Here is a 26,262-nt window from a genome sequence, read left to right on the forward strand (position 1 = left end):
GAGTTATGTTTTCATAGTATTTTAGCATTTTTGTTTGTCTCGGATGCTCAAGGATATTTTGTTCCCTTGTGTTTAATTTGCCCCTTTAAATGTTGTGTTCACTTCCTGTAGTGCCAATATTATTGAATATGACTGAGGCTCTCATGAAATCCTACTTTATCCACTGGATGCTGTAAATCTACAAAATGTGGAGGTGAGGATGGTGAAATAGAGCGAGAGCGAGAAAGAAGAGAGATGGAGAGGTGAAGCAAGTGATTGCACGTCAGAGAGACTGAGCCGAGATCCACCATGTTATCACTTTAGAGATGCTCATCAATTCATATGTATTTCTGCTTCCGTCCTCTGCCATGCAGAAAACTAACTTTTCCCCTCTTTTCATTGAACAGAATTAAAGAAAAAAAAAGTAATTTACACTCTAACGCAGGAATCGATTTCCATCATGGTGGGTGGATAGGATAGAGGGAGAGGAAATGGGATTTATGCTGTAGAGTCCGATTAAAAATCATAACGATAACCTTGAATATCTCCAGATTTGCAGTGACACATTCATAAATACACAATGCTTTCGAGAGATGATTTATAGAGGGTTAGTTGTATGAGTTTTGCATGTTTCAGTGATTGAACACACACACAAATATATCAGTAAGCCTGTGCCTGTGTACTTTGAAATTAATTTTTGGTATGTTTTAGCTTACCCCAACGGCATCCAAGATGTAGGTGTCTTTGTTTCTGCAGTATTTTCAATTTTGATATTTTTAGATCAAACCGTTCTTGTCTGTCAGTCATATAATGCAGGTCTATGGTCACCACCTCAATGAGCATGCACAGAGAAGTCCAAATTAAACATAATGACTCGTAAGTACACACTGATGGCCCAAGTGATCTGAGGGTGCTCTCTCACTCTCCAAGTGATCTCTCGCGCGTGCACGTCACTCATTGTTTAGTAAGATGGGTAATTAAATATGGAGCTAGAATTGTGTCTTTATTACAGTACATGCAAGAAAATAAATGATCTGAGAAAAAGTTATCACACTGATAGCAAAAAATAATATTTGAGACTAAAAAGGTTTTGAAAGTATTTTCTCATAGAACATAAAAAAATATAAATTTGAATTTTTTTTAATTATTTCTAAGAAAAAAAATCTCTCAAAATACTTAAAAAAAAAAAGTCACATATTTTTTTTGCTATCAGTGTGAAAACATTTTCTCAAAAAAAAAGTGTTTCTCGCAAAACGCTTTTTTTTTGCTCTCGATGCAATTTCTTGCTCTCGAGTCAGAATTTTGCTTTCATTGTGAAAACTGTCATGGCCGGGGCCATGTTCCTATTGGCCAGTCGGGTGAAGAAAAAAAGATTTTATAATTATTAGATCAATACTTATATATTGCAACGTAGGCTGCTACAAGAAGCTTCTAATGGCAAGTGACGAGTTCTACACAGTGAGTTTTTTTCTGTTAATTATTTATTTCAGACTGTGTAACAAAGTATTTCAGATTCATATCAAGTTTTTTGGGGTTTCGCAACGTTAGAATTTTTTTATCCGATTCCGACATGTTTGTATCTGCAGCTGTGGTAACTAGAGGAGAGCTGGCAACCCGAATGCCGACTCCGTGATTGGTAGATCGGTGGAGGGTGACGCATCAGAACCAAACACAACTTGACGACATCAACATCAGTCAAGGGCTGCGAATTCACTTTTTAAATGACAACATCCTGGCCGAACTACTGTTGTCAGCAATTAGTTTATCGGCGGGCTAAGTTTGCACAGAGATTTTGTCCCACCCTCACCGACCTTCTCATTAAACTCTGTGTTTAGCCGGGGTTTCGCCTGGAAGGCTCTGTAGACATATGGCACCCTATAGAACGAAATTAAACTGAGAGAGCGTGCGTGTAGTACAGTACGTTCAGTTCACGTTCGCCCAAAATATGAGATGGTTCTCACTGCAGAACATGAAACCCACGGGGAGGAGTCGGATCCAGATCTTGTTAAAATTACAAATGACTTCCTTCTAGCTTCTGTTAGAACAGTTATACATTTCATCACGACCAGTTGAAATCTCTAAATTATCCAAGTTGACAGAGTGTGGTAAAGATATAAAGTATTGGATGACCAGTAATTTTGTTCTTATAAATTTGGATAAGACTGAGGTATTACCTTTTGGACCAAAAACCTGTTCACAGAATCTCAGGATGTACTGTTACTTCATCCTCTACAGTTAAAGAACTTGGTGTTATATTTAACATCAACTTGTCTTTTGAAAGTTGTATTTTATGTTACAAAAACAGCCTTCTTCCACCTCAGAAACATCGCTAAGCTATGGAACATGTTATCAGTTTCTGATGCAGAAAAGTTAGTTCATGCATTCATGATCTCTTGACTGGATTACTGTAATGCATTACTAGCTGGTTATCCTGCATCCTCAATCAACACACTACAGTTTGTCCAAAATGCAGGTCAAGAAAGTATGATCATATAACCCCAAATTTATCATCCCTATTGGTTTCCTATTAAGTTCTGTATCGATTACAAAGTATTGGTACTGACCTATAAGGCCCTAAATGGCTCACACTTCATCACGCTCTTTAAGGTCACACAACTCTGGACTTTTAGTAGTACCTAGGATATCAAAATCCACTAAAGGAGGGAGAACGTTTTTGTTAGTACTATAAATGTTTTATATACAGTGTGGACATTACTTTGACACAGTCACCTCAGATCACTCTAAATTGTAATGTAGACACATGCATTTTTTCTGTAAAGTTGCATTGAAACGATTTGTATTGTTCTATTTATTAAAACAAAGTATAAATCTCATCAAGTTAGTGTTTTTATATTTATTTTAAAAATTATTTCCCCCCCCCCCCCCACACACACACATGTTTTCAGGCCATTTCAAGTTTGATTTTGGCATGACATAAAGCAATGATAAGTGGGTGAGTTGTTTACCTACTTTTTAATTAGTCTTCCCATTAAACTTTTTATCTTTTTATCTTTATATATATAAATATCTTGCCAATATGTCTTGCAAAATAAGTCAAACCTCAATTTAATCCAAATTCTAATCTAAAAACTGAGATTTAACATCTTTTAGATTTTAAAAAGACAAATAGGCCACTGATTAAAGTGTTGGAACTCTCTTCACGTCCTGATAGCAATTAATAATAGAAGGGGTCTAAATATATATATATATAAAAAAGATATATTCTGTATCCTCTATGGAAGTCTCAGGACCAAACATGTTTGTTGAAACCTTAACCCTACCCAACACCCTAACAGGCAGGTTTTGCGACCTTTTGTCATGCCCACTTTTGGCACGCTCATTTCTCTGGCCTGTAGATACCCACACTATGAAAATGCACACCCATTGGCAGATTAATCATATGGGCAATTGGGCAAGTGCCCAGGGGCACCAAGCAAATATTTTTTCTCATTTAAAACGAGCGATTCATTATCAAACGTATTTCTAGCCTAGGCCTATATATACCCTTAAACCAGAACATTCTAAATTCCCTGAATGTTTTGTTGAAAGTTTATTATTTTCATTATTTTATAAGTTTTTTTTTTTCTTGTCCTGCGATCTAGGTGCCAGTGCTCAGGGGCATCAAAGAGTCTCAAAATAATTAAGGCAAGGAGAAGCGATCATATGTAAAATTGCATCTTATGTCAGGACTCTTCAACATCTGTAAACAAGCACACAGAGTAAATGCAAACAAACACATTTAACATAAGAAGATATAGATTTTAATATCTTTATAAAGTTTTTTTTCCTGTTTTTTTTTGAGAACGACTCGTTAAACCATCAAATCACTAGGATGGAGAGACACAGAAGAGAGAGAAAGGGAAGGACAAGAGGAGACTGGGTTGTGCAGTTTAGTCAGAAAATGGTGCCCTACGGACAGACCAAATTAATGTTTAAACAAAAACAGAAAAATCAAAAGAAAGTAATATTAAAAATAATAATTGCATTCTGAAGAGAAGTCCTTCAGAGATTCAGGAACCCTGTTGTAATCAAAAATGTCATTAATGATGTCAGTGTCATAGTACTGATTAATATTTCCATTGCAGATTGTGATGATACAGTTCTCCTTATTTTTACAAAGTGTGTCTTAGAACAGGAGTCGTAGTTCTCCTGTTTTCCACAGCATCTGTGACGGGCAACCTGACGGTCTGTCGTCCATAATGTCCCGAGTGTTCACGCGATTGTCCCTCTCCTTGACTCGTATTTGCATTCACAGCAGACACTGTAGAGGCAATCAAGCAGGCCTATGGCTCCAAAAGGTCTTTTTTTTTTGTGGCCATGCTAAATTTGAAATGTGTTTTTGTCATCAAGTCTCTTAAAGATACATTTAGTTTTCATGTTTGTGTTTTTATTTGTCGTTTTCTTTTTTTCTTCTCTGTCTTGTTAAAACAGATGATTTCACACCGCTTTAAGAAAGAGAGGTGTCTATGTTTTCGATGGCGGGCTTAGGCTGAAGGCGCTTTTCAAAATAGAGTTCACTTCAATTAGACCTGTGTCCCCTCCAGAGTCCACACCCCCATCAGCAGTCCATTTCTAAGTCCTCTGAGTCACAGCCAAACAAAACAAACAACACAGAGGACAAGAAACAAACACAACTCTAATTTTTTTTCATAGCTTTTTATACTGGACACGCACACACACACACACACACACACACACACACACATACTGAGTTTTTTTTTTTTTTAAGCTGATGAGGTAAAATGGGACTCATTTGCTTCTATAAACAATATAGCAGCTAGTATAACCATTGGCTTTTATGTGCTGTTATAAACAGTACAATCCAAAACAAGAATGAATCACCTGAAGTCACTTTTTAGAGCAAAGGTAAAGGAAATCTGAAAAATAAATGCAGGAAGGTATTGAAAGGAAACAAAAATCCATCTAAAGTGAAAATATGTTGGTTTTGGGCCTTACCTTTTCTGAGGTAAAGATCATATATGTGCTTTTAACTGGTTATTCCGTTCATAACACTGTTTCATTTCATACAATACCTTTGTTTTGTTTCACATCTTTCAGTGGAATATTTCAACCACAAAGAAAGGAAGTCCTGCTAATGGTTGAAACTTATCTTAGGAGACCGTGCACCAATACATTTGGCAATAATGTGATAAATTAAACAAAGGGCAATGTACTTTTACTATGTTTACTATATACGTTTCATTTGATGGTATTCTATATGCTTGTTTGGTGTTAGTAATGTTACACATATCTTCACATATCTATGTTGCTTGCTTGGGTCTCATATCACACATTCTTTCTACACATTAGGGCTTTTCACACTGCGCATAATAACCCTGGGTTATCCTCATTCTAAACTGCTTTTAACTCAGAGTAAAGAAACGTTTCACACTTGTTTAGATGCAGGGTTAGCACCGCTTTTTACCCGAGGTCATGAAACCCTCCTCCGGAGCAGTGTTAACCCCACATTGCAGTGCCAAACTTGTACAGTGTGAAACGATGCAGGGTTAGAATGTTAAAGCTGGATGATTTAACCTTGCAACAGAGAACCAGTCGCATACGTATATATGCATGCTTTGTACAGTCACGGAAACACTGCAGACTGAAGCGACTGTTTTGTTCTTACCTTTATAGTCCAAAGTATCCATTCAGTATAAACTCAATATTACAGTCGGCAATACAAGGATGCACAATTCTTGAGCTTTTATGTAAACAGCTTTTGTGTTGCATTCATCCAATCAATAGCCCCTTGCATACAGTCTTTAGTGGTAAATTACCAGTAAGAGATCATGTGAGAACAGGACCTTTTCAAAAATACCGGTACATCAGTTCTGGCAATTTACCAGTGAGGGAAGTTGTAACATTACCAGTAAATTATCGGTAATATGCTCTAGAGCCAGACCGATATATCGGCCAGCCGATATTATCGGCCGATATTAGGCATTTTCCAAAATAACAGTATCGGCAGTTATAATGGCCGATAAATGAATTTTTAAAAAATAAAAATAAAAACGGATGAAACATGCTTCAATCATCTCTCCTTGTGGAAACTAAATAAATAAATAAACTGGTTAAATAAAGTAATGATTACTGTATTTATAACTAGCATATCTCTAGTTACAGTCCCTGTATTGTAAAATGTAAGTTATACTTGCGAGGAGTGAACATTTAGACATAGATAAAAAGTATCAAATGTATCTTTTGCAGAAAAGTTAGTTTTTCTTTTACACATGTGTAAAATCCAACAATATTTAATAAAAAAAAATATCGGCCGATATACCGGAATATCGGATTTTAAAACCCAAAAATATTTGTATCGGTATCGGCCTTCAAAATCCTTTATCGGTTGGGCTCTAATATGCTCTGTGTGAACACAGAATGAATATCAGCGGTATGAAACACGTATATAGTCAAAACATGGTGATGTAAGAAGTCTGCTTCGAGCCAATCAGAGTTCTTATGGAGATTATGTGATTATCTAATGGAAAAATAGTTTTTCTATTTAAATATGGGCTAGATGATCATTTTGACTGTTGCTCCTGGACTCGCAGCTTTTTCAACGTGTTGCGCTCGAGATTGCTTTTTCAACGTGTTGCCAGCCCGGGATTTATGTTGGGTTGTTTATGTTTTATTATGTGACACCAGACATCCTTGAGGGGCTGCTGTCTTTTACTTTCGTTTTGTAATTGCTTTGTTATTACATTCTTAAAATTTTCACCGGTTCCCACCTCCTTCTTACCATAACATCTGAACTGCGTTACACACATATTTGTGTATTTACAGCTAAAGTCATTCTGGTAATTTTACCGGAATTGCTGTGTGAAAGGGACTAATGATACTGACCCTGCAAATATGCAAATAAGAACGTTAACCCAGGGTTTAGGAATGTTCAATATGAAACTTCACTTTATGAAACCCAGGATTAATTGTTTACCCAGGGAAAAATATGAGCAGTGTGAAACGTGAAGCAAGAAAACCCAGGATTCAGTTTACCTGGAGTTTAGAATGACCCAGGGTCATTTTTGATTGTTTTGGGGGGGGGGGGAGAAGCAACGGTGGCAGTGCAAGCATGTTCGGTTTGCTTTACTATTCTTCTTTTTCCCCAACCCAAATTTGAGTTTATAACATCCAGTGTTCAGTTTTCATCTATTTCAGTCTAAATGGCAAAGCTCCTTATACAATGTATTACACTTTATCACTCACACATACACACACAAACATACACACATTAGTAGGCCTGGTAATGCTGGAGCTAGAACTGATCTGAGGACTGCGGCGTATCCATGATAGTCCAATACTGAGTTCAGCGCAGAATGAGCACAAGCATTCCCAGAATACTAGAGAGAAAGAGATTTGTATCGTGAGAGTGTCCACAGTTGTTGGCTTGCTTGACCCCACTTGGGGGACGCACAGAGGTCCGAGGGGTACATTTGTGCTTTCTGCGGGTGTTTGAACCATCGGAAGATGTTTCATCATATTTCCCCGTGAAATCGGGTGAGGAATACTCCTTATCCGCCATCTCTTTTAAGATATGGACCTCGTTGGGTCCTTTTCCCTTTCTGCCTCGGACACGTTGGCGTGTGCAGTTCCGAGAGCGGCCGGGTCTTTGAGCAGGGTCTGCGCCCGGAGACCCTCCTGGTCCTGCTAGTACACCATTTATGGCAGGGGGTGGCTGGGGCAGGGGAGAGGGAGGAGAAGGGTATTGTTCATTCAGTTGGGGGTGGTGTGGGTGTGTTTGTGGAGGCTGGGCAGGATGGGGCTCCTGCTTCAGTGAGACCTTATCTGTTCCTGCCCAAGTCTTGGTCTTACTCTGGTGCAGGGACTCAGATCCGGAACAGTTAGGGAAGTCTTCTTTCCTCAGTTGTTTCAAATCTTTGCCTGCCAGTTCTGCCGGTGCTAAGCAACCCACTGATGACGTGGACCCCCGGAACTTTTTGAGCCAGTCCCACAGTGATAAAGCCTTACAGTCACACTCCCAAGGGTTGTCGTTGAGGCGAAGGTACTCCAGGGCAGGCAGCTGGGTCAGACACTCTCCAGCTAACTCCGTCAAGGAGTTGTTGAACAAATAGAGAGTAGTAAGTCGTCGCAGGTCGTGAAATGCCAGACGATCCACCCACTGCAGTTGGTTGTGGTGCAGGAGCAGCCTGTCCAGAGCCCCCAGTCCTCTAAATGTGTTTTGGTGTAGGCTCCACAGACGGTTCCCATGAAGAAACAGGTGGCTCAGGTTGTGCAAGTCCACGAAAAGATCATCCTGCAGATACTCCAAATGGTTGTCCTTCAGACACACAAACAAAACAGTGTTTATATCTTTACTTCAATAATACAGGATAACCTACATTGCTGTTTAATTTTTTTATATACAAGCAGCTATGTGTGTGTCTCACCTGCAGGTACAGATACTGGAGGTTGCGGAGACCCTGGAAGATGTCGTTCGGCAGTGCACTGAGGCCACAGCGGTATAAATGGAGGGCATGGAGCCGGCTCAGCCCATGAAAGGTTTCTGCAGACAGTGAACGTAGGTGGCGATTGTCTCCCAGGTCCAATTCCTCCAGCAATGTGAATCCTTGGAAAGTTGATGGCTCGATATATGTGATATTGTTGGAGTAAATCCACAGAGTGACCGTGGTAGGGCTAAAGTGGCCCCGCAGTAGTCGATGGATCTTGTTGTTTTGGAGGAAGATGCGTTCACTGTGTGGGGGAATGCCTTCTGGGACGGACAGGAAGTTGTGGGCTTGGCAGCTGACAGTGCTGGGGGCCGTGTAGCAAATGCAGTGACGTGGGCAAGACCAGGAGAGCTCTAGCCCGCAGAGTACCAACAGGAACTCCAGCCCACAGCCTAAAAAGAGATAGAGAGAAAAACAGAGAGACTTAGTGTTTGCTATGTTGAACCTACAATACAGAATTTATGATCCAAATTTAAATTAGTTCATGAATAATAAATTCGCTGTTTGAATTTGCTCTGCAATGGCAGACAGCGACCAAGGCAGCTCTGGCATAATGTCAATAACACTTTTTACTTAAGTACAAAATAAGTGCTAGTTATTGAGGTAAACCTGCCTAAATTACTGAAAAAAAGGTACCGTTGGGTACCGGCAGCAAATTTCCGGTTAAAATATGAATGGTACCCAACCCTAGTCTGTAGGGATAGAGCTGTGAGTGGGATAGATGCGAGAATACATTTACAGATCCTAGTAAACTTTGTGATGATGAGTGACCAAAACAAAGTTCCTGAAACAAAGTACCATACTCGTAATTTCAACTTTATTAGTTGTTGAGGTTGGTTTGGTCTAAGATGGTCTTTTCAGCAGTAATGGTTGTGACTCAATGAAATAAGGTATGCCCTCTGAAACTAAGCCCATTTTGAAAAGGAAATAAACAATGACAAGCAAATAGAATCGTTTTTTGAGATTCTGAGCCCTTCGGGGAAGCTGCAAAATCTGGTATTTTACAAGTATTTATTTTGTCCAAGTGTGTATAAATCTGGCTCACCCTGCTTCAGCTGAGACTGATCCCAGAGCCTACCAACAACCTCTCGAGTGCTTAGTTAAACCTGTGTTAAGCCTCTGAGAGGCATACAATACCCTTGCTGCTTTCTGACATGCTTCCTTGGAACCATTTTGTGTAACCTATCAACCAATTCATCTACACACAGAATGGCAGAGAAGGAGAAAATTTTCCACTATTATGAGAGTCCCATTTGCTCATGAGCGCCGGCACCCCCGCCCTTCTATTAAAAGATGCATTATTCAAAGCATCATTCCTGTCATTCAGTCAAAATTGATTCGCTCCTGCTGTCTCTTAACATCACCATAATCCTCCAGGTTTCTGCCTTCAAAATACAGAGGCAGGAATTACGCTTTTACAGGAGATGAGCGGATATTTATTGGAATAGCTTTCGACTCCAAATGTGTCTAAGCTATGGCATTCAGATGCAGACTCTGCTGACCTTTACCAATGATTCCATGGGCGTCTGATGACAGCGCCAGAGCAGCTTGCCTCACCTGCAAGTGAGTCTCGCTCCCAGAGTGGCCATGTAATCCCATTTGTCCTAACAGCATGCCAAAATGAAATATGTCCTGACCAACTGACTAAATAAGCAACCGGAACCCTCTCAAGCTCCCCCTTGGGCCTTGTGCATACGTGCGGGATTAACAGAAAAATTGTTGTTGTTTTTGTAATGTCGGTCAGCAATGCTAAACAGTGCCCTTGAGAAGAATTAGATATTATTCTATTGATTCGTTACACATGGGCTTATCTGTTTCTTAACAAAAACTTGAAGAATTTAAGCCTGGATATGGTAAAAAAAAAAAAAAAAAAGAATTTTAGCACTGATAGCAAACATTTGATGGGAAACATGAGGATGGGATAGGTCTGGGGGTTTTTTTTCTCTCAGGTTATTGAGCATGAGGGATTATAGCCACCTATCTTTCCATACACTATCTCCACATTAAATCGGATAACAATCTGATGATGTCTGGTTCACAAGCCTCAAACAATCTCAGTGCTGTGTGTACAGCTGTGGGTTTGAGAATTACCTAGCTGAGAGGAACAGCTGAAAAGATAGATCGTAATAAACTCCTCATGTTTAAAAGATATAAAATAACGAGATCTGTAGTAATCCAATATTACTTACTGTTATCCATTCAGTAGGCTACTGGATTTTTTTTTTTCATTCCTTCCCCATATGTTTTGTTAGTGTGACACCTGTCCTTTGAGTGAATGAGCGACGGTGTGTGTGCGCTGTGTTGCTTACGGAAAGTTAAGCTTCTGGGGATTTCTGCCAAATAAATCGGAAAAGACAAGGCAAACAACTCGGCTTTGACTGGCGGAGCTGCTGAGCCTCTTCCCCTTATTTTCCTTACTTGCTGGCTGTTTACGTCTGTTTTCAAACCCCTTTGCATTAAACTTTGCATATCACATATAATGAAATTCTTCCTCAGCACTTTACATAATAGACTTATTCCTTTGGTGTAGCTCTGGCTTTTGTGGAGGCGTATCACCTAATCGCACATACTGTGCTTCCCTCTGTTTGTCTCAGCTTTTGTCACACTGCAGGTGTAATTATTTTCCTCAAACTCCTGCTTTTCCTTCCGTTTTTATATAAAACTGTAACAGAACTGGGCATCGCCTTGTAGATAACAGCATGAAGTGAGAAAGATTTTTTTAATCTAATCATCACAAGCTAATCATGACCATCTAAAAAGCACTCAGAACAACCTAGGATGAAACTATGCAGTTGCTTGGTTTTCTGAATGTTTTCACTGTGCAACATGCGGTTAAACTAGTGCGTTTTTAGCATGATAGCATGCAGTTTTTGGTTACCATGGTGGTTTCATGGTAATTGCTTGCACACTATATATTAAAGTATATCTGCCTCCATATCACACCATGCCTGAGTTGTCAGGTATGCATTAGCTCAATGTTATTTTTGGTGAGGATTTTTTTTGTCTTTTTTCCACCTTGCAATACTAAACTAAGTCCAGAGAGATCTGCTGCCTCGCACCTGTCACCTCCCTGATCCTGGTCCTCTTTCAGCCCTTTTGGAACCCTTACACACAGCAATTTACACCCTCCTCATCCAGAGACAAGTTGAGAGCAAAAATAGGGGAGGCCGGATATTTTTAGTGCTGTGAAGTGATGAGAAGTAATAATGAGAAGGAGTGATGGCACAGGGGCCAAGGGTTTGTCATTTACTGAATATATTTCATAAGGATGAATATTGTCATCATGTGTTTTTTTTTTTTTGCTCTCAATAAGCCTGTCACCTGTCACAATCTGGTCCAACGATGGGGAAGACTGATCCGAATAAGTTCAATAACTAATTTATTAAATTAAACAGGAAAAAGTAATCCACAGATGGGAATGGTCTGCATGTAAAACACAACAATACCAGACAAAGACTGAGAACCAATGAGGAACTTGAGTTCACAGTGCTGATGAACCAAATGATTTGTTTTGACCACTCAGTCTCAACAATGCTTCGGTCAATAACACCAATCCCAGCTCCCAAAGCTAGGAGAGGGATTATGGTTTTGGAACAATGGAAGTCGTGTCGTTGTGCGTGGCATTTTCCTTGGTCTCATGCTATTGTAAGCCACCAATCTCACCCAGAACACTTCCTCAGTTCCTTCTTTTATTTTCCCTTTCATTGTCTGTCTTTTTTTTCTCAACCTTGCTACCACTTTTGAAGGCTTGTTAAGCTGAGGTTGATTAAGCGGCCTTCCACTGGGCTCGATGTTTGACCCCTTGACCCCCGGTCACCATGCCTTTTCATGCCATGCAGATTTTAAGCGTGGAAATAAATAAATAAATTAATAAAGGCATAAAACAGAATGGCTTCGGTCCCCAGACAGTCAGTGCAAAGTAAGTGCACAGAATATCAATGAAACATAGTTCACACTAAATTCGCCCTCATGAATAACACATGGTTGCTAATAGGAGAGAAATGGTCCGTCTGTTTCCCTCCGTGACTCTGCCCACCATTACACTGGATAAACTCAATTTCCTGTTTCTCTCTAAGGACCCTGATAAGCACTTGGCTGTTTGTTGCCTTGCTCGCACAAGTCCGCAAATGACATGCTTTCACATAATAGGTGTTCATGCTGATGTTCGCACATACACACAGTAGCTTTGACAATCAAGCTAATGGCAAAGCAATAAAGCTCTGCATTGATTGGTTTGAGCCTTGTTTGCATAGCCAAAGGGAAATCAAGTGAGTTTTTAGTCATTGCAGACAGTTATTTTCCAAGTTAAACTGTGGTTATACGTAGACAGACATTAGATGAATTAATCGTAGAGAGGTTAAAAACATGATCCCATGCTGTTTGTGAACTAAAGTGTAGTATTCGCTGTGTCGCACAAAAGCAAGATTAATGTACTGCTGACATAATAGGCGACTTCATCTTTGTCCTCCTGACACGTTTTGACCTAACCAGGGGTCTTCAACAGGGGGTCTATAACGATACCGCAGAGGGTTCGTCAATTATTCTTGTGAAAATATAACAAACGAACACACCTCAACCAAAGCTAAAATTCAGTTCAGTTTTAAAAATGAATGTGTAATGTACAAGTATGACTCATTTATGATGTTTATTGCAAATCCTACATTTTTTGTGCACAAAGTACAGTGTGTAAATAAATTAACATTGTATTAGGTGTGTGTTTGTATAGGCCAAGCTTAAAATGCAAAATCCACAGAGAGGTTCTTGTCCTGGAAAAGGTTAAAGGCCACTGGTCTTTATGTGTCAGGCAATTTGTTAAAGATATAAAGGTCGGGATGAGCTGTTTTAGGGAAAGAAAAGTACCACTATGTCATCATGTCGCAAGGTCACTTTAGTGGTGTGAAAACCAATTACCTGGAAAGCGAGGCTGATCTCTCCAGCACGGCAGACCTTTATCAAAGAAGTGATTGAGGCTTTAGCCTGTGAACAACTAAACACTGTTCATTGAATAATCAGATTTCATTAATTCACGTGACATTTGTTTGAAGTGGCTATTAGTTTATTGCAATGATTAATGGCAGCAATTTGACTTTATTATATTTGTGTGATCCGCTGCTTTAATATGACATGGTGGTTCTGTTTCCCCAAAACAGCCCGCCCTGAGCTTGCTAGTTAGCGGCAAGCTTATGCTAGCTAATGTAACATCTATCAATCTTAATATGAAATGACAAGCTGTTTATTTGCTTTTCATAGCACAGTGGCCTAACCCCTTCATCAGAGAGAGAGAGAGAGAGAGAGAGAGAGATGGTTATTATTTATTAAATAAGATATTGCAGTGGCAACATTCTGTTGTGCTTAATTAATTACAACAATAATGAAAGGCTGAGATGTCTCATAATTAATGACTGTGTTTGTGTGTGTGTTGCTATGTCTCTTCCAAAAAATGTTATTAATAAATTAACACATGGCTGTATTACTTTATAAATAGAGTAAACCCCTCTTACGTGTCCTAACCATGCAGGAATGAGGCAATATATGGGAAAATATCACGTACACATTAAATAAAATTGGTAAATAATAAAACAAAAATAATAAATTGGTAATTATACCATTCAAATGTTTTTGATTATATTTAGTTTTTAAAGTTTTAAGTTCCTCTATTTCCCTCAAGGCTGCAATTATTTGATCATCTAAATTATTAGTGCAATTATTATCTAAATAACTGTTTTTTATTTAAATATTTAAAATAAAATGTATTCATATGGTTGAAGTTTTCACCGTCATTATAGTCTTCAATGTCGCACACTGTTTTTACTCAATAAAGTGAAGTCTCAGCTATATACATTATTAAATGCAGTGTAAAGTTTAATTGTGTTTTGAGAAATATTATTGTGAACTCGATTAAAATAAGTTCAGAGTACTCAACTATTGTTTTTATAAACTTAAATGAATTGAGGCAATCGTTTTCCTCAAATGAAATGAGTTAGAGTTTAATTTTAATTCCACCTCGCTGAATACAATTATTGATTTCTTGCTAAAATAAATCAATAAAAACTTTTGTTCACCATCAACCACAATCATTAAAAGCGTAAGGCACAATCATTAAAAGTTGCTTGTTTTTTTTTCTTGACCTGAAAATATATGGCTTTGCAACTTTATATTTTTAATAACTTTCTACCTTCAAAGTACTTATTTTCAGAAAAATAGAGGTTGAGAAGTCCTCCCAAGTATAGTTCATATGTGTGTGTATTTCTGACCTATCTTTATTCTAAATATTTTCTGGCTTTGTTAAATTTTTGTATTTTAGGATATTTAGTCTGTTATAAGCATTAGCAATTAGGTAATTATAGCAATTATATCAATGAGAAATCACAATTTAGATTATATAATCTTTGCAAGTGAGTGCATGTGTTGCGGGAACAAATGTCCCCAAGAAAAAACCATACAGCACATAACATAACAGAAGCATTCGTGTTGAGGGTCACTTTCCTAATATTTTTCCTCAATCACTCCACACTTGGAAAATAGGAAAATAAAACAGCAATTATACTGTTTGTCTTGGCCCTCTCTTCAGTAAAACCAGCACTTATTTTCTGTGATTGTTTTATAATTTGCAGAGTGATTACAAAGTGGCCATTTGGAGAACTTAAGCCTTGAGAGCGTTTCCTTCCAGATCCTTAAACTCGATGCAGCAGGACAGAATATAAAATAGCTCTTCATACTGTTATTGATAAAAAAATCGTCACATTCATACATGATAGGCTACATATAATGGGTGATTTCTACATTAGGATGGATCAGCATAGGCTGATTTTCAGTGTCAATCCTTAATTTCTAGCCTGACGGAGATTTTAGCGCTAAATTAGTAAGTCCCACTTGCCATATTAACCATTCTCCACCAGGTTGACTAATACGGCATAGGTTGTGCTGACACCGTTCACCCATGACGGAAACCCTGTGCTTTGCCAACTCCTGTCCGAGCTAAGTGTCTGAGCTAAGTAGACAGTTTCGATATTGATTTTATTTTGCAGTGCTTGCTTTTTACGCTTGTGTTGTTGCAGTTGAAAGTCAGTGCATTTAACAAGTTAATTGGTTTGTAATGCCAGTAGATGTGTCTGAGATTAGAGATAGCCACTGAATATATATCTAAGAGTGAAAAAATGACTTAGGAAAAATGAATATGGTTAACCTTTACATTTTAAATTGGCCCTTTACTTTCCTGTATACATTCCTGCTCATATTGTGCACAAATCATCAGAGCACATTGCTTCACTTTGACTGATATGTCCCAACATGATGGTTATTGAATATATTGCTATTTAGCCATTGTTTTAGGCTACAAGTAATCCAGATATAAATGCAGACTTTCTTAAATCTTGCAATATTTGCACTAAAATCAAATTTAAATAAACAAGAAGTGATCCAAATGGATTGTCTGTGACAAATCCGGTGTCTCGGTGACCAGCTTCGATATGACACCATCAGACTGAGATGTGGGAATCAGCCAATAGTAAAAAAAAATCCAAAAGCGCAGGCTGCAGTGGTTCGGTCACGGATGCTGAATGAACGAACGTTGTCTACCATATCAACTACCTTGGCGACAGCGGCCTGTGAGCTGGAAGGTTCAACATGGCACTCAAGAAAACCTGGGCAAAACAGATCGAGGCTAGCCTTAAAAACAAATGGCTTTGCCTCCCTGCTGCCAAATATAAAGCCCTTAACCGCAAAAACTGGAAAACCATTGTACAAAATTTTCGGTAACGCTTCCTTTTACAGTACAGTACTTACAGTGTACTTACTTAGAAAGTACTGGCTAATATAAGGTAAGTACATGGAACAGGGGTAGGTTCAGGGTTAGTACTAGTTATTACCCTTGTAGTTACTAAAATAAGTACATAGTTACATGGGTAACTGGACTGTAAAAGGAAGTGTTACCAAATTTTCATGAGCCACTTACTTTTTGCGTAGTCAGTCAACAGTATTTTGACATACAAGATGTCATTGTACTATAAAAATATCCTGTTTCAGAACTCAAAACTTCCTAGTGAGGCCAAATACATAAATAAAAATAAAAATAGTTAAAAATAGCAGTTTTTTAAAAAAAAACCAAGCTCCCAAAACGATTTCAGTTCGTTTTGGTCTCAGTATGACATCATAGTGCGATGAAAGACCGCCTCTGCAGAAGATCAACACCTGCTTCTACATCATTGACTTTTTAGCCCCGCCCACCGATTCACACGTCAAATACACGAGAGACACAAACTTAATCCAGGAACAAATCCATATGCCTCTAAGGATTTCAAGCCAATTTGCAGTGCCAAGTTGTGGAAAAACACAGCCTTTGCATTACCTTCCCCAAACGTTAAAGCTGTACTGTATAGTGACTGTATACACTTAAGAAAAACATTAAATAACATAACTTTTATTTTTCTGTAAACTATCCCTGTGTGTGTGTGTGTGTGTGTGTGTGTGTGTCTGTCTGTCTGTGTATGTGTGCCTTTACTACTTTTTAAGATAGGAGTTGCCAAAAAAAAAAAAAGAGTAAAAATCCACTACTGTTCCATAATTTATTGCCTCCAAATCTGGGCCATGCGACTAGTTAGCTTGCATGGCATGCAGCATAGGCACACACATGTGAGGGAGCGCTGTTTTCTTTGAAGGCAGTCTCAGAAATGTGTTAAAGGATGCCAATACTAAAACGAAGTGAGCTGGAAAATTGGCCCCTTTGGTTGCAGCAAGACTGGGGTGTGCAGGCCTGCCTTGAGCAAGGTATGTTCAAGCTGTAAATCATTCATCACAAAAACCTTTTACCGACAGTTCATTCGGTAAGCACGTCGCGTGTCCGCCGGCGCTCAACCAGTAAGAATACAGTGGAGGAAACACGGCACTCTTGAGCGGCCCAATAACAGACGATTCTGTCTGGCTGATCAATGGCTAACATCAAGCTTTAAATTTAAATTAAAGACGACTGGAAAATTAGCTCTTTGAAAACTGCTCTATACATGTCCTTAGGCATTGTATTAGCCAGCCATTGAATAAGGCTGAACATTAAAGGAGCTAAGATGAATTGATGGCAAAGTGAATTGTATTTAGCCTTGATATGAGCCATTAACAATCTACGCGACCAAAGCTTCGTAACCTGAAAAACATGCCCTTTTTAAGGATGTTTTACTGCGAGTCCGTCTTAAAGGACAAAAGAATGTGCAAGACATTCTGAACAAGGCCAAGTGCTGGATGTAAAACTCTTTTAGCCTTCAGACGCCTCCTCTGCGCAGCATCCCATTGAGCTCCATGAGTTATAGCTGAGCATAAAGGGCTCAATACGACGCGCTATTAATTATGTTATACAGTGGCACAAGCTCATGCAGACAACATTGGGCGGGTGTGACGGTCTGATTTATGCATGGCCGAACTGGGGATGCAGTGATAGACGGCTTCTCAAACCGCAGAATCATCATTCACAGTCTATCTCTCTGATAAAGGAGTGCCATCCTGGGGTTGATTGCTGTGCAAGACCAACGGGACGTTTTGAAGCCCCCGCCAATACTTTCTAATGACTCGAAGGTCCAGCATACTAAACAAAGCATAAAACAATAACCCTCCCTTCTTCTTTCAACACAAGTAAATAGAATTAACATCACCATGACATCTATTAAATTCCCATAATTAAAATCCAGGTATTAAACATCTGCGGATTCCTCAGCTGTCCGCCTCTGCATTTCTGTTACCTCCTAAATCGTCTGACAACAGAGTATATTCATCTGCACGCCCCGCTCAAATCCCTCTCTTTATTATTTACGTTCCCCAAATGGTGGCTGTTTGTTTAGACCAATTATTTTTAGCTCCTCAATTTGAAAACTGCTGCTGTCACCACCAGAGAAGCTTTTTTCTTTCCTTCTTTTTCTTACCCCTCTCACTCGCGGTGTCTGGATATGTGTGAGCGTATGTTTGTTTGTGGTGTATAATCCATGTCATACAGGCAGGTTTAAAAGTGTTGAAGTCAAAATGACATAAAAGGGATATTTTTTGTCATCATTCAAAACTTGTATGAGATTCTTTCTACCGTGGAACATAAAATAATATTATTTGAAAAATGAATGGAATGAATGAATATCATTTTAAAGGGGTCATGAACTGCATATTTTTTATTGTAATGGTCTTTGAGGTCCAATTTTAATGTCAGCAAGAGAAGACATCCTAATTTAGACTGTTTTTGACCCTCATTTTGTAACACAAAATTTTGATCAGGGTTCCGCATTCAAGACTAAACTAAACACGCACTGACTGCTATGATTGAGTTTTGCGCATCTTTGAACAGTTTTGCATATCGAAATAATTTTCAATGTCCCCGCCATTATGGAATTGTTTTAAAAACTTTCAATGTTGAAAAATGGCAACTGGTAAAATTTAGCCATGGACGTTTGAGCCAGAGTCAGTGAACCTACACCTCAAATACCAATGATATCCCGCAGTCTGCGACAGAATGGTAATTAATCGTCTTTATTTATATTTATTCCTTATGTATTTGTGAGGAAGTACTTTTTTATACAGTGCCCTTGTTACATAAGTTACATGTGCATGCCATAGTAATAAACAATAAATTATGTATACTTACATGCAACTGACCCTAAACATGTAATAAAATAAACATCTAAAGTATATTTTTCAACTTTTTCTTTATAACAGTTTGAAAGAACACATATTGAAGGAGTAAACTAGCCCAAAATCTCAAAACTGATCACTGCATGAAAAATCAATGTATTTCTCTGCCGTGTCTCGCAATAATATAACAACACTCTAACACCGACACTTTCAAATAAAGTGTAAGCGTATTTTATAATATTATATTAGTGTTGAAACGAAGACGCTATAGAGAGCCTAAGTTCCTCCCCTTCCGGTCGACCACCATGGGACCTTATTTTGGAAAAATATTGTATTGTAGTCAATGGCGAGAGACAACAAATATTTTGATCTCGTTTGAATTGTGCCCTGAATTACACATATGATGTTTGTCAATTTAAAAGATACATTTTAAAGTAAAGAAAGTCGCAGTTTGATGTAAAACCGTTGAGGTATAAGACTGTGAAAATACGTAATTACAAAGGCTACAAACCCCAAAGGCGCACATTTTCTCTCAATGAATGAAGCTAACTTTACTGAGGCTAATGTCTGCCATTGTTTCTATAGTTTTACGTTATAATCGTAATGTTACGCCGTCATACCTGAGTGTGTTGTACCATTTTTCACATAAAACTAAATGTTACTTTTCTGTTTTATGACAAACTGCCGACTTTCTTCACTTTTAGAATTATTTTTTAAATTGGCAAACATCATATGTGTAATTCAGGGCACAGTTCAGCCGGAATAATAAGATAATTGTCTCTCGCCATTGACTACCATACATATTTTTTCCGAAATAAGGTCCCATGAGCCGGAAGCGGAGGGGCGGGACTTAGGTGTTCATCTCATTACATAGTTGAAACATTTGTCAACTGTGAAACATTTATGCGTATTAGATATGCTTTAAAAGTATTGGTTGCAAATAAAGTCCAGAAAACGCCTCAGACCCCAGAGGGTTAAGGAACTCTTCTTAAGAGAAGTCAAGCAGCAAATTGCTAATAAAAACAAGATACACTATCAGCTCATTAACTTAAGTGTGAAAAAGATATGTGTAATACCCTCACTTGCAGGGGCACAACAGATTAGTCCTGACAGCCGGCGTACAGCAAGGAGACCCCAGACCTGCTGCTCTGACCTCTCCACTGACTGCTGTTAAAACGCTTCCCATTCACACAAACACTCGCGCTTATGACTGTTGAACATTTTTGCCACCACTTTCTTCCCAATATAAATGCTGCTTGAAGCTCTGTGTGTTTGTGCATGTCCTTGACCAGCATGAGCTTCTTCTTGCCTATTTCCAGATGTCACTGATGGAACTTTATGACCCAGGATATTCTTTTCAGGCTTCGCCTGCACTCTATTGCTGTGTAACTGATGAGGACATTGATACCCACTACCCAGGGGTCGTGCTTGGTAACCCTCATTCTGTGATAAGACTGACAAATCTCACAGCAACAAATAGCAATCTCATAGAAATGTATGAGCGTCATAATTAACCCTCTGATGAAGAAACTTCTTCCATCCCAGTAAAACCAATGCAATTTATTTTTGTTCTATAATATTTATTCTTTTTAATTTAGTATTTTGAGACAATTTGATTGAACTTATAAATATTTATGCAATATTTATGGTCTATTTTTTCAATGTAAATATATATTTTTTTCTCTCTCTCTCTCTCTCTCTCTCTCTATATATATATATATATATATATATATTATTATTATTATTATTATTTAATTATTAATGCAGTATTTTTGTTTAATATAGAGTCTAGGCCTTCAGAAAATTTTTTTTTTAAAAGAAAATTAGCACCATCTGGTTACAGTATAGAGAAAAAGCGTAGGACCATGTAATCATTAGATGGCATGTGCATCTGTCTATGGAGAGGCATGTGAATTCCCCAGCTGTTTATGAACACATTTTTTGTTTCTTGCTGGATTTGAATATATAGTTGAAACAATCTCAAAAACTATTTCTTATTAAAAAAAATTGTAGAAAAATAAATATAAATTGTGATAAAAATAGTAATTAATTTTTTAAATAAAATTTTTTGTGTTTTTGTCAATTTCCCATTCATTTCCTATGGGGTTCATTTTTGACCAAAGACCACAAGGGTGACTATTTTTTTAAGACCACTTAGCATGCTCAGATCATGACCTCAATTTTTTCGTGTGTTCACATACCTAATGCCATAAAAGTCACCAAGTATCATAACCTTCCGATGAAGCTGTGATTTTTAATAATTCAAAACATAAAATTATTCGGTCAGAAGTGACCGAGGATCATCAGAGGGTTAATAGCGTCTTTTGGGAAAGGTATAAGCCTATAGTGAGAAGACAGTGACATGCCAAATGTTGTGTAAAGTTTATGTACTGGCTTGTAATCCAGGAGCATTCGTGGTGTAGTTTTAAAATCATTTTGGTCCTGGTGGTCCTGGTCTTTATGTTTTAATTTAATGTAAAGTCTCTTTAGGGCTGTTCACTAATATTAGCACTTTTGGAACAGATAGTATACTGTTGTATAACAAGTAGCTGTTGTATAATTCATAATATGATGGGCCATGTAGCCCATCTATATGGTGAAAGAATACCACTGGTGCTGGGAAAGCAAAAATCCGTTCCACACTCGAGCACTTACGTCATTTTTTCTTTCTACACATCACATCACTTATGCCAGGAGAGAAGAATAGCAAATATTCACATGAGTGACATCTAGCCCTTGTCTCCCCTGTTTACCACAAGCTCTGAACCTGATTTTGGTAAGGAGATATATTCCTTGTCTTATTTGCTAATGACAACAGTCATCAAGCATACATATTAGACAAAACATACTTGCTCATAATCTTCCTTTTAGCAAAGCAAATCAACACCCACCCTTTTTTTCGCCATCTCGCGCTGTCTCTCTTACACTCTTCCCCTTGTGTCCTATCTTCTGTATTCCTCCTACTCGGCCAGTGTCACTATCCCAGGGTTGTTTACTCTTTCCGCTCTGTTTTTGTTTGGTTGTTTCAGCGGGAGAAGCGACACGGGAGGCTCAGCTGGATAAAACACATTCAGTGTACGGCCCTGATTAAGGCAAAGCCAATCTGGACGTTAGAGATAGTACAGCAGCTTACGGGATTCACTGAGTCATACGGAAGCCACATCATGCTGAACACCGACTTCAAAGTTTATTCATCAGGCTTCAAAAAAGTCTTCCATCATGCTAATTTACTTAAATACTTAAACTTAAAACCAACTTTTTTTGTTCCGTGAAAAGGGCTTTCTGGATTATGAAAGAACATTGTGGGTTGCTCTCCTGAACAAGACCATAGGTAACACAAGGAGTAACATGAGTGCCTTTCAGTCTTTTTATACCCCTTTTCCCCTGCACACCGGGCGAAGAGTATTGAAGGAGTAAACTAGCCCAAACTCTCAAAACTGATATATCTGATAGACAACTGATAGATATATCTGATATATCTGCTAGACAACTCCATGAATACTATAATCACAACATAGCAAGCAACACTATAAATACAATACGGTTGCAACATCTGCACGGGCTAACTGTACCATACTAACCAGTTGATTGCTACCAGTAGAACACAAATTACTATTAAGAGTAGAAATATAACCATAAACGCCTGTGAAAACGAACTCTTAACTGTGCCATTATGCCTCATTTGAACCTCCTGTTTGTCATGTGTTTTGATAGAAGAGGGAATGAGATATGATACCTCACATCACTCCCAGACTGCATTTGCTGTCCTTTCAGAGCCAAGCAGGGTACCTGGATGTCAACAAAAATGAACCATCCTAAGACCATCTGTTGTGGATGGCTGTCCTTTGGCTGAGGGAAATCCATATTTCCATTTTATAGCATATTTCCCATAGAATCGTAACAATTCACTATCCTTGAAGAATGACCATGAGCGTAAAGGAACACTTTAGTATGAAACATAAAAAAAAAAAAAACGAGAAGGAGAGAGAGTATTTGTGCTATGCCAGTCTTCACTCTTTTCACAACAGGCCGGCTTAGTCCTGTAAAATTACATTTGCTCAGCTTATCTCCCCATTGGGGTTATTATCAACACATATTCCTGCCTTGTTCCACTAACGCTGGCCTCTATTGGCCACTCGGCTGGACTTCCATTTTAGGAAAGGTCGTGGAGGGGAAATGATTGGTTTAGGCCTTTTGCCTGTGGGACTTGGAGTGTAAGGCCTTAATGAAACACTGCAGGCAGCTCCACATCATGCTTTGTGAAGGGACTCTGAGTGGCACCGGTGACAACTGTGGGCTCAGCTGTCTCAGACAGGGCCCGTCAGCAGATGTATGAAGAGAGAAAGGCCGAAATAAGAGGGGGAGAGAGAGAGAAGTGGCAAAGGAAACACTCATGGGAGCAAAGGAGTGAAGAGGAAGACAGGAAAATTAAAGCAGGAGAGCTGAGAGAGAGCAAATCTCTCACCAGCAGAGAGTTCAGAGGGGACCCAGGGTCTGGGGGGACAGATAAAGCGTTCTTGCACCAAAAACTGAATGAATTTGCCTGTCATGTTTCCATATTACAAACCCCCAATGCATGGTCTGATGGTTTGAAGGGGAACACATGACTTTTAATAGCATCTCTGAATGTAATGTAACAAGGAGAGCTGTACTTTTTTTTTTCCCATCGGATCCTCATATACTTGAGTCACAACTCCAAGAATAGCTTATTCGGTTTTACAAGTAGTACCAAAGTGCTACACTAAGCATTTTTCCAGTTCAATTTTTAAATGATACATCCAGACAACTTGTCTCTTCTATTTTCTCACTGTTTTTTTTGTGCTTACTAAGAAGAAATGAAAATGAGCTTTTGCACTGGTACACTTCAAGGTTTGGGTGGTTCACAGTAAATGCTTTCACTGTGACCTTCTACTACCAAAAAGAATAATTTTCCTTTGAAACCCATTCAAAATAGCTGTGTATTCAGATAAAATTAAATATTTTTGCACATATGATGTATTTGAACATTTTGTCATTTAAAAATAGTTGTCATGTATTATTTCAAAATGTGATTTATTTTATATTCAATTACATTGTGATTTATATAATTTATTTTATTATAGATATTTGACAATACCTGCTTATTATTATGATTATTATTATCATTATCATTAGCTGTGTTTTCAGGTGAAAAATATTTTTATATGCATACTTAAAATATTTTCATTTTACAATTTAAAATTAGTATGCAGATCATTTATCATTTCATAAATAATAACATAATTTTAACAACATTTTAATTTTATATTTTACGTTCATATTTGTATTGTATTATTATTAAAAACACATTTATTATCATTATTACTATTATCATCTCCATTTAAAATAATATTTGCAGCTCAGGTTCTGTGGTTACATGAAGACAGATTTGATATTTCAATCTCATATCTGGGCATCCTGTGCCAGCCCAACACACTTCACTCTACTTTTAATGAGACTCTTAAATGCTTGTCACTTCAACAGCACACACCCTGTGTGCTCCTTCATTCTCTTTTCATTAAAGGGCAATAGGGCAAAAATGGTCCAAATAGACAGTTAGATGCCATCCTCCAGAAAAATGAGAAGGAGAAGCATGTCTCCTCAGTATACTGTTCTCGATCAATTGTTCATCTCATCTCCGTTCGATACACCCTTTAAAAATTCAGAGCTATGAGAGTGAGCTACACTTATGAAACAGATATCAGAAAAGAAATTGGCCTTTGCATGTAATTGCTTTGGCTTGTTGTTTTTAGCCTGTTCCTTTGAATAACTTAAATAAGCTATTCGGTGTTCAAATTAGCCCAGATGAAACAGAGTTATGTTTGAAGCATCTTCTTTTCTCTTTTTAAAGCTGCAGTCCGTAACTTTTTTTGAGTTAAAAATAATCTAAAATACATATTTGAGAAAATACACAACCTGACGGATCCAGAAAGCTTCAAACGACGATCACTAGTGACAACAGATTCATGCAAAAAATGCAAAAGACTTCGTTCAAACTTAGGAGTGGCCAACTTACAGAAAAAAATGCACTCTCCGCATTGTGTTCATCCACACTGTGCGGTATCGAACTACAACTCGCATAAAGTTGATAATTCCGCAAATGACTGCAACTGCAGATTTCGAACCGAGATGGCGACAAAAAGGAAAAAATGCGGACTGCAGCTTTAAGGGTAGGCCTGAATCAGTGTTATTGGTGGACTGAGTCCAGACAGTTACACAATCGCCTTTACATTTTTTGTTGTAATTCAGCTATGCCTACCCAGCGCCTCCAGCTGCGGGTGGCTTTGCTCCATGTCCCTGACTGTGCCTTCAGCTGTTTTCAGTGTGTAAATGCCGGACGAGAATACATAGCGGATCTCACACACCCTGTGCTTGAGGCGAGAAGAATTTATTTATTTATTATTATTTTTTTTTTTTCACAATCCCAGTCTGTGTTCCCCAGTACGGGACTAATGATTCCAGGGAGGATAGGACATTGAGATGGTGGATGAAAAGTCCCTGCAAACTCTTTTTATTTTAGAATTATTGAATAATCTCCCATTGAGTGAGACAGGCTTCTTTTTTCATCTTCCCTTCTGTTTCTTTAACACAAACTTTTTAGCTGTCTGGCAGGAATTGGCTCGGTGGATTGCTCCAGTTAGAAATGACAAAACAAAAATTAGAAGCATATCTTTCACACAGAAACAAGTGAGCCGTGGGCCCACTGTCAACGTAATACAGTTGATGAGGGAAATCTGAGAGGTATAGTGATTTAACTTATTACTACTTGATGTATAAGACCCGATGCCTGTAAGCTACTCTGAGGTATTGCTATTGCAAATTTTGCTTAGGATGTGTATGCTGTAGACTGATGTTTCTTACGAACTACCTTTATACAAGACGATAATTGCATCTGTCTGCTGTGAATTTTGGGCCCATTATGTTCACATTCCCACTAAAGACATGTCGCAGGCTGTGGGACTGCTCAAACCTCATAAGAACAACAGAGACTGAGGGCTGTCCTACTCTGCCAGATTCACTTTTTGGAACTGGAATGATAACAACTTCATACTGAGCAGCTAGTAAAATATTGTGCGGATCTCTGCGCTGCTTGTTTTCTTGTTTTTGAAGCGCCTGACAAGGCTGGGTCGTATGACTAGCCCTCACACCCACACAATCTCTGGATTGCTCATTATGTCTCTATGCTGATATCTGTAAGAATTTACGGTCCCACTTTATATTA

General features: G+C 38.4%; 1 protein-coding gene across 1 annotated transcript in view; it reads right to left on the minus strand.

The window, feature by feature from the left end:
- Window positions 1–3,633: 3,633 nt before the first annotated feature.
- Window positions 3,634–26,262, minus strand: part of rtn4rl1b (reticulon 4 receptor-like 1b) — a 175,856-nt gene continuing 153,227 nt past the window's right edge. The window contains exons 2-3 of the mRNA XM_039670973.2: window positions 8,364–8,815; window positions 3,634–8,254 (exon numbers count right to left, since the gene is read on the minus strand). Coding sequence (XP_039526907.2) covers window positions 7,283–8,254; window positions 8,364–8,815 — 1,424 coding nt within the window. The 3' untranslated portion in view covers window positions 3,634–7,282. The remainder of the gene's footprint in view (window positions 8,255–8,363; window positions 8,816–26,262) is intronic.

The sequence above is a fragment of the Pimephales promelas genome, chromosome 16, assembly GCF_988280905.1.
Source record: "Pimephales promelas chromosome 16, fPimPro1.hap1.1, whole genome shotgun sequence".
Classification (NCBI taxonomy): Eukaryota; Metazoa; Chordata; class Actinopteri; order Cypriniformes; family Leuciscidae; genus Pimephales; species Pimephales promelas.